At 40.6% G+C, this 8,534-nt stretch overlaps 3 protein-coding genes across 4 annotated transcripts in view; 2 read left to right on the forward strand and 1 right to left on the reverse strand.

Annotated features, from left to right (window-relative positions):
* Positions 1 to 625: 625 nt before the first annotated feature.
* On the forward strand, positions 626 to 2,088 carry LOC111442923 (protein IQ-DOMAIN 1-like). The gene is made up of 5 exons (XM_023080481.1): positions 626 to 937; positions 1,043 to 1,288; positions 1,384 to 1,611; positions 1,703 to 1,816; positions 1,918 to 2,088. The coding sequence occupies exons 1-5, from the start codon at positions 872 to 874 to the stop codon at positions 2,086 to 2,088; spliced, it is 825 nt and encodes a 274-aa protein (XP_022936249.1). The 5' UTR covers positions 626 to 871.
* Positions 2,089 to 2,532: 444 nt separating this feature from the next.
* Positions 2,533 to 4,744, forward strand: LOC111443048 (protein IQ-DOMAIN 1-like). The gene is made up of 5 exons (XM_023080656.1): positions 2,533 to 2,840; positions 2,946 to 3,191; positions 3,287 to 3,514; positions 3,606 to 3,719; positions 3,821 to 4,744. The coding sequence occupies exons 1-5, from the start codon at positions 2,775 to 2,777 to the stop codon at positions 4,502 to 4,504; spliced, it is 1,338 nt and encodes a 445-aa protein (XP_022936424.1). The 5' UTR covers positions 2,533 to 2,774; the 3' UTR covers positions 4,505 to 4,744.
* Positions 4,745 to 4,798: 54 nt separating this feature from the next.
* The window catches only part of LOC111443047 (cytochrome P450 711A1), a 5,584-nt gene continuing 1,848 nt past the window's right edge, over positions 4,799 to 8,534 (reverse strand). Inside the window, exons 1-5 of one of the 2 annotated variants that reach the window (XM_023080654.1) lie at positions 7,067 to 8,413; positions 6,410 to 6,562; positions 5,548 to 6,328; positions 5,364 to 5,459; positions 4,799 to 5,267 (exon numbers count right to left, since the gene is read on the reverse strand). In XM_023080654.1, the coding sequence (XP_022936422.1) occupies positions 4,938 to 5,267; positions 5,364 to 5,459; positions 5,548 to 6,328; positions 6,410 to 6,562; positions 7,067 to 7,302 (1,596 nt within the window). In that variant the 5' untranslated portion in view covers positions 7,303 to 8,413 and the 3' untranslated portion in view covers positions 4,799 to 4,937. Of the gene's footprint in view, positions 5,268 to 5,363; positions 5,460 to 5,547; positions 6,329 to 6,409; positions 6,563 to 7,066; positions 8,414 to 8,534 lie in introns of those variants that run through there. The other variant, XM_023080655.1, reaches the window with a different exon arrangement.

Raw genomic sequence — 8,534 nt, forward strand, 5'->3', positions numbered from 1 at the left:
TTGTGTTTCATAAAATATTTTTTTAATTTTGAAATACAAAAGTTTTTATTATTACTGGTGTATCGAAAACGACAAAAAAAAAAATGCACATTTTATAGGAAAACGAAAGTTTTTAAAAATCAATTTATAGGTTGACGTGGAATAAAATTTGTAAGAATTGTAATTTCCTCCCCATTTCAATATAAATATATTTTATTATTATTATTTTTTACTTTTAATAATTTACTACTTAACTAAGTTACTTATTTTTCTTAATCATAATATCATTTGGACGCTTCGACCTTCCTTTGAATGGAAGCGTCACATGCCCTCCAGTTTTCTCCTTGGTTCGTCCCAGTAGAACTAAAGAGAGCATTGGATTCCGGGGCGAGATCGGACGGTGGGGAATCACCTACGAGAAACTGATGAAATAAAGAGAAAAGGAGGGCTTCTGGTCTCCTACGTGTTTTTTCTTCTGCTATCATCTATCTACCCGTGCTTTCTAGCGTGCCTTTTCATGGAAGATTTGTTTGTTTGTTTTTTTCGGGGAAATCGAGGGTGAGGTAATTTCGTAATATTGTAAAACCCCAAGAGTAAAAAAGAAACCTTTATGGCCTATTGGAATCGAGCGGGAGGAAGCCCCACAAAGCGACCTCCCTCCCTCCATCGTTATATTTTGAAATTCAAATGGGAAGCTGTGGTTGGTTGTCCATGAACTCTCCACTTTCCCACGAAGAACAAAACTAAACCCATTTCTCTTTCAAAGATTTTGAATTGTTCCTCTGCTCAAAAAGGCTGGAGTTCCTTTCTGTCCTTCAGATAACCATTGCCTCTAAAGCTTTGACTATCTGATATCATTTAATACTCATTGCTCTGTTTCTTCTCTGATTTGATGGGGGGTTCTGGGAAATGGAGGAAGGTCTTTACAGGGCAGAGGAAGTCTGAGAAGGACGACAATGTGAGCTGAATTTTGGATTTGTTCTTTCTTTCTTTCTTTCTTTCTTTTCCAATCTGTTTTTGAAGCTTGGAAATGGTGATTGTTTGTTTGTGTGTGTTTTTACAGGAGAAGTTGTGTAGTAAAACTAAGAAATGGAGGCTATGGAGGAGCCCTTCAGGGGATTTGAGCTCTGTATGGAAGGGTTATAAAGGGGCACATAAAGCAGCTTCTGAAGGCTCTGATTCTCCTCGAGCGCCTGATTCTTTTACTGCCGCCGTCGCCGCTGTCCTCCGTGCTCCGCCCAAGAATTTCAGGGTTGTCCGCCAAGAATGGGCTGCAATTCGGATCCAAACTGCATTTCGTGGTTTCTTGGTACAACTCTTTCCTCTTCATGCTAATAAGTTTCTAACTCTGTTTAGGACACCATGGCAAGTTCTTTACTGATTTGGTCGTGGAACTTTTTGTAGTCTAGGAGGGCTCTTAGAGCCTTGAAGGGAGTGGTGAGGCTTCAAGCTCTGGTGAGGGGTCGTTTGGTGAGGAAGCAGGCAGCTATTACACTGAGGTGCATGCAGGCTCTGGTTAGAGTCCAAGCTCGTGTCCGAGCGCGTCATGTGAGGATGTCGGTTGAGGGGCAGGCTGTGCAGCAATTGCTTAATGAACATCGCAGCAAGGCTGATCTCCTAAAGCAAGCTGAGGTTGTCATAATACAAGGAGAAGATGTTATTATGAATTGTATATCAAAACATCGCCATTGAGAACTAAAGTAAGCATTTGGTTCATTTGCAGGAAGGTTGGTGTGATAGCAAAGGGACAATGGAAGATATCAAAGCTAAGTTACAAATGAAGCAATATGGAGCATTTAAGAGGGAAAGAGCAATTGCTTACTCTCTTGTTCAGAAGGTATAATAGTCGAGATACTTCCGATCATGTATCGCGTGTCGGTTTTTCCTTTGAGAAATAATATCTCAGTTTGGTTTTTGTGTTTATTTTTTGCTCTCCAGCAATTGAAGGCAACACCAAGCTCAACTTCGCAAGTAAATGCATCGATTTACGCTCTTAAGAATTCCGAGTTCGACAAGAACAATTGGGGATGGAGTTGGTTGGAGAGATGGATGGCAGCNACGTGGAATAAAATTTGTAAGAATTGTAATTTCCTCCCCATTTCAATATAAATATATTTTATTATTATTATTTTTTACTTTTAATAATTTACTACTTAACTAAGTTACTTATTTTTCTTAATCATAATATCATTTGGACGCTTCGACCTTCCTTTGAATGGAAGCGTCACATGCCCTCCAGTTTTCTCCTTGGTTCGTCCCAGTAGAACTAAAGAGAGCATTGGATTCCGGGGCGAGATCGGACGGTGGGGAATCACCTACGAGAAACTGATGAAATAAAGAGAAAAGGAGGGCTTCTGGTCTCCTACGTGTTTTTTCTTCTGCTATCATCTATCTACCCGTGCTTTCTAGCGTGCCTTTTCATGGAAGATTTGTTTGTTTGTTTTTTTCGGGGAAATCGAGGGTGAGGTAATTTCGTAATATTGTAAAACCCCAAGAGTAAAAAAGAAACCTTTATGGCCTATTGGAATCGAGCGGGAGGAAGCCCCACAAAGCGACCTCCCTCCCTCCATCGTTATATTTTGAAATTCAAATGGGAAGCTGTGGTTGGTTGTCCATGAACTCTCCACTTTCCCACGAAGAACAAAACTAAACCCATTTCTCTTTCAAAGATTTTGAATTGTTCCTCTGCTCAAAAAGGCTGGAGTTCCTTTCTGTCCTTCAGATAACCATTGCCTCTAAAGCTTTGACTATCTGATATCATTTAATACTCATTGCTCTGTTTCTTCTCTGATTTGATGGGGGGTTCTGGGAAATGGAGGAAGGTCTTTACAGGGCAGAGGAAGTCTGAGAAGGACGACAATGTGAGCTGAATTTTGGATTTGTTCTTTCTTTCTTTCTTTCTTTCTTTTCCAATCTGTTTTTGAAGCTTGGAAATGGTGATTGTTTGTTTGTGTGTGTTTTTACAGGAGAAGTTGTGTAGTAAAACTAAGAAATGGAGGCTATGGAGGAGCCCTTCAGGGGATTTGAGCTCTGTATGGAAGGGTTATAAAGGGGCACATAAAGCAGCTTCTGAAGGCTCTGATTCTCCTCGAGCGCCTGATTCTTTTACTGCCGCCGTCGCCGCTGTCCTCCGTGCTCCGCCCAAGAATTTCAGGGTTGTCCGCCAAGAATGGGCTGCAATTCGGATCCAAACTGCATTTCGTGGTTTCTTGGTACAACTCTTTCCTCTTCATGCTAATAAGTTTCTAACTCTGTTTAGGACACCATGGCAAGTTCTTTACTGATTTGGTCGTGGAACTTTTTGTAGTCTAGGAGGGCTCTTAGAGCCTTGAAGGGAGTGGTGAGGCTTCAAGCTCTGGTGAGGGGTCGTTTGGTGAGGAAGCAGGCAGCTATTACACTGAGGTGCATGCAGGCTCTGGTTAGAGTCCAAGCTCGTGTCCGAGCGCGTCATGTGAGGATGTCGGTTGAGGGGCAGGCTGTGCAGCAATTGCTTAATGAACATCGCAGCAAGGCTGATCTCCTAAAGCAAGCTGAGGTTGTCATAATACAAGGAGAAGATGTTATTATGAATTGTATATCAAAACATCGCCATTGAGAACTAAAGTAAGCATTTGGTTCATTTGCAGGAAGGTTGGTGTGATAGCAAAGGGACAATGGAAGATATCAAAGCTAAGTTACAAATGAAGCAATATGGAGCATTTAAGAGGGAAAGAGCAATTGCTTACTCTCTTGTTCAGAAGGTATAATAGTCGAGATACTTCCGATCATGTATCGCGTGTCGGTTTTTCCTTTGAGAAATAATATCTCAGTTTGGTTTTTGTGTTTATTTTTTGCTCTCCAGCAATTGAAGGCAACACCAAGCTCAACTTCGCAAGTAAATGCATCGATTTACGCTCTTAAGAATTCCGAGTTCGACAAGAACAATTGGGGATGGAGTTGGTTGGAGAGATGGATGGCAGCTAAGCCATGGGAGACAATGTTGAAAGAACAATCTCGCACTGATTCCATTGAGGTCACTCCACCACCTTCAAAGAAATGTATAGAGTCTATCGTACCTAAACATTCCATAGTTTCTGAACCAAGTTTGGTGAAGATTCGGAGAAACAATGTATCCACTAGGATATCTGCTAAACCTCCCTCAAGTGGGCAAGCTCGTTCTTGTTCTAGCCCAAGTTCTGATTTCCGGTACGATGAGAGCTCTGTTTCATCTTCGATCTGCACATCGACAACTCCTGCGTCGGGGAATGTTTTCTCAACCATTGAAAGACCTGAGAATAGCAGTTATAGTAGGCCAAGTTACATGAACCCTACAGAGTCGACAAAGGTGAAGCAGAAAACAAACAGTCATTTATCGCATCGAGTTCAAAGGCAGTCCATGGATGAGTATCAATTCCTTCAGAAGTCAGCAGGTTTCTCTACTGGGGATTCTAAGAGTAGTGCTGGCTCTGATTCATCAGTCAACCCCTTTAAGCCATTCATGCTGTCCACACGATTGGATAAGAATGGAACAAAGCTAAGATCATGAGCAATTAGAGAGAGGCTCGCTTATGAAACCTGTTTCTGTTCATTCTAGAAGAGTTCTGCACTGCCTTATTTCTTAATTCCTGCCATCAAAATTGTGAATCATTCGACAGAGTTGTATTGTGTCAGATCCAATGGAGAATGGCTCGTTCTTTGTATTATAGCTCTTGTTTTTGCCACTTCTGCAAATTTTGTTTAGAACTCTTGGCCTAAGCTTATATTATCTGGATCAGATCCTTTTGATCAAAGAAGATTTTCTGTTTATGTAATTTCAGGTAGTAACTAACACCAAAGATGGTTTTGGGGAGAATATATCTTTTAGAAACATACATAACCTTCTTTTGACATAGCTTTGATGATTGACACTTAGCGTACAAACTGATAGAATTAGATTCTCACAGCCTATAAGATTTTGGCCATAGTCAATGTAATACCCTCTATTTACGGTTAATCACTCTGAGCTTGACACCATTCTTGAAGTTGAGAATGACACCATACTCAAGTTCAAGAGGTTGTTCCATGGAGAGGGAATGCCTAAATGCAAACTTCCTATACAAATGAATCAAAGTGAGCTTCAATTCCTGAAGGGCGAACTTCTGACCAATACATGCTCGAGGACCAATTCCGAACGGGATTAAGGCATAGGGGTGTCTTTGTTTCTCCTCTTCTGCATCTGGATCAAACCTCTCGGGTTTAAATTTATCAGGTTCTGGAAAATTCTTTGGATCCTTGGCAAGAACTCCAAGTGCTAACCAAACCCATGTTCCCTAATCTCATAAAAAAGTAGTGTCTTTCAATTAGTTAGACTGATTCACTAAGTTGCTTGAAGACAAAGATGCATCAGTTGGTTTTCATTGAATTACCTTGGGAAGAAGATATCCACCAATCTCCACATCTTTAGATGTCTCCCTAGCTACTAGAGGGGAAACAGTGTAGAACCTCATAGCCTCTTTAATCACCTGCCCTCAGAGAATACGATAACAATGAATCTTCTCATGTGAGAGGTCTTAAACTATAGAAACGAGAACATAACCCAAATTACTTAACCTGATCAAGATATGGAAACTTTTGTTGAAGATCATTAGCTGTTGGTATCTGATCTGATGGACCATAGTTGTCAATCTCTTCTAGCAACTTCTTCTCGACTTCTGGATGTCCAGCAACTAAATATACAATAGAAGACAACGTGAATGCTGTAGTAGCTGAACCAGCAAGTAGGTGTTCGTACGTGACTGCGCTGATGTAGTCTGGAGAGAAGACATTCCTTGATACCGTCTCTGACTCTCTTGCTCTCAAAATGAGAGATAAGAAGTCTTTTGAACTTCGATCGTTACATTTCATTCTCTTGTCCACGATCTCATTAAGCCGACCACTTAACTTCTGATTTGTCCGGTCAACTTTCCAGTCCATGGTGGATGGTATTCTCTTCAGGATTTGTCTAAATGGTTCTTGGAGTATAGGGACAAGAAGTCCCAAAATGATTGAGAAGGAACCCGATAAATCCATCTTGAGCTGCGTTGTGGAGTAGATATGTTGATTGATGAAGTCTGAAACTTCATCATTTTTGCTGTCACGGCCATTGGTACCGCAAGTTTTGGTTGCTTGAGGATTAGAGAGCCCAAAGTTGACACCGAAGGCTGCTGTTCCAATTACATCGGTGGTCAATTTGAGGGAGAGATTGGAGAAAGGGATGTCTTCCTCGACAGAGGAATGGAGATTTTGAGTGGCAGTTTCAATGATTGATTGCATAGTAGGTATTAGTCTCGTAAGATGAGAGGGCTGATAGACCGATAGTATAGTGTTTCGCATTGTCGACCATCTTGCATCCCTTTAAAATTAAATGGAGTAGTTAAGCAGTTGATAGAGTTTTTTCCCCCTTAGTAAAGGAAAGAACGAAAAAGAAAAGTACCTTGTGAAGAAAAGACCTTTCTGATGAAGCGGGGAAGCTGATATTGGAGAAGGGACACTTCTATTTGGGATGTCCTTGAATTTCTTGATACCAACTTCTTTACAAAGCTCAGGGTCTGCTATAATTATCAATGGCTGCCTACCCATATGGAACCTGTTTGATTAAAAATAGTTGGAAGAATTTCATTAACACAAGCAAAACCAACATTTCATTCCCTACACAGGTTTCAGGGGTTACCCCCCTTCACTGTATGTTCTAGTAACTTTTGCTGTCGGCAAAAGGAATTATAGTGCAATCCCATCAAAATCTTTGGCCAGTAGCATATCATTACAATCATTGAATATTGCCACACTGTTATTCCCTTTTCATTTCACATCAATAGATATCATCAAATTCCCCTCGTTTATGTACATCCATCCATCGATTTCGAAATTTACAGGGGTTATATAGAAATACTTGGCCATTTATATTCATAATTTTACGAAAAGAAAAGATTTTAAGAGCGTGCAAGTGAATAGAACCAAATTATGCCTACAATATCCCTCTAACTGCACAGTCGAGCTAAGGTACGATAAGCGACGTCGTTTGTTGACCATCTCCGAAGTAAAAAGGAAGGATTTTTAAGATAGGAAAGTCAGAAGAAGACAGGAAACTGACCTGAAGATGGGGCCATATTGGGAGGCGAGGACAGAGAAAACGTCTGGGCCGTACTTAGCCAGCAAGGGAAGGTGTCCGACCAGCGGAATAGCTGGTGGACCAGGCACCCTTCTCACTCCCCAGTAAGGTCCATAGAAATAAACCAACCCCCCTCCCACGACGCACAACGTCGTGAACAATAGTGCACCCACTCCCACAGGCACACTCGCCACCACTGTTCGGAAAAAACCATCCATTTTTCTGGATAGCCAAAAGGAGGAAAAGGGAGAAGAAGAAAGCGAGAGAGAAAGGGAAAGGAAAAGGGAAAGGAAAAGGGAAAGGGAGAGTGCGTTGACTGTTGAGTTTATTTTGTTGTGGTGCGTGGTTTGTGTTTAAATAAGGCAATTGGGGAGGGAAATGAAAATAACAAGAAGAGGGTGGGGGTGGCAGTGGGAGTTTCACTAAGATAGGTTCTTTTGTCGGTACACGAATGATTATACGAGTGGAAATAATGAAACGACCATCGAAGTCCTTTTATTCTTCTGTTATTCTGCATCGTTGAAATGTTTGGATGGTGAAGAATTCATCATATTCTGCAGTCTAGTTTGCTTTTTTCATAATGTTTAACACAAAATTCAACTCAACAATACACTAAACAGCAAAAGAAGCCTCTAGTGGAAGAGTAAAACTAAATCCCATCTCATCCAGTGGCAGTTATTTTCTTCTACACCCCTCGGGTCGAACTGAAAGAGATTATTTTTTCAGAGGTGATCTTTAAGTTTCAACGTTTTGTACCAATCCATCCGACAGCGGTACATTATTGATGCGTATCACGGTACGCCCACGATGGGTAAAGGGACAGCTTATTCTTAATCATATAGACGCACTTGAGACAGCTAGTTCCTAATATTCCAATTTTGAAGGCAAAGAATCAAGTCCTGCGTACATCATCGATTTCATAATGCATAGCGAATATTCTTATAGGCTTGGATCTATATGGAAAATGAAAATTCTCCTGAAGGCGGTTTTGTCGTAAGTGGTAGGAATTTTCTTTGAGAAATTTTGTTTTGTGTTGTGGCTTTTCTCAAACAAAGATGTTAAATTTTAGACGTTGCGGCTTTTTCCTGGTCTCGCGTATTCGGTTGTTCATATCCCTCATCATCCTCAATTCAGTGTTTTCTATATATTTGTGTGATGGATGAGGATGGGGATGAAAATGGGACATGGGGATAAGAGAGTAATTGAATCAAAGTGATGGATTTGTGAGTTTCAAAGATGGAAAGCTTTCAGGTTGTCACAATCTTGACCTGCACGCGCACTTTGTCATGCAGATAAAACCAGAGTGGCCCTGGACCAGCCATACTCAGTAGTTGATGGGATTGGGAACTGGACACGTTTCTAAACAAACATATATATATATATATATATATATATATATATATATATATATATATATATATATATATATATATATATATATATATATATA

The sequence above is a fragment of the Cucurbita moschata genome, unplaced genomic scaffold (assembly GCF_002738365.1).
Source record: "Cucurbita moschata cultivar Rifu unplaced genomic scaffold, Cmos_1.0 Cmo_Scf00005, whole genome shotgun sequence".
Classification (NCBI taxonomy): domain Eukaryota; kingdom Viridiplantae; phylum Streptophyta; class Magnoliopsida; order Cucurbitales; family Cucurbitaceae; genus Cucurbita; species Cucurbita moschata.

Coding starts and splice junctions, on each gene's coding strand:
- LOC111443048 (XM_023080656.1), top strand. CDS start 2,775: ATGGGGGGTTCTGGGAAATGGAGGAAGGTCTTTACAGGGCAGAGGAAG. Junction 2,841..2,945: donor AGTCTGAGAAGGACGACAAT/GTGAGCTGAATT, acceptor GTGTTTTTACAG/GAGAAGTTGTGTAGTAAAAC. Junction 3,515..3,605: donor ATCTCCTAAAGCAAGCTGAG/GTTGTCATAATA, acceptor GTTCATTTGCAG/GAAGGTTGGTGTGATAGCAA.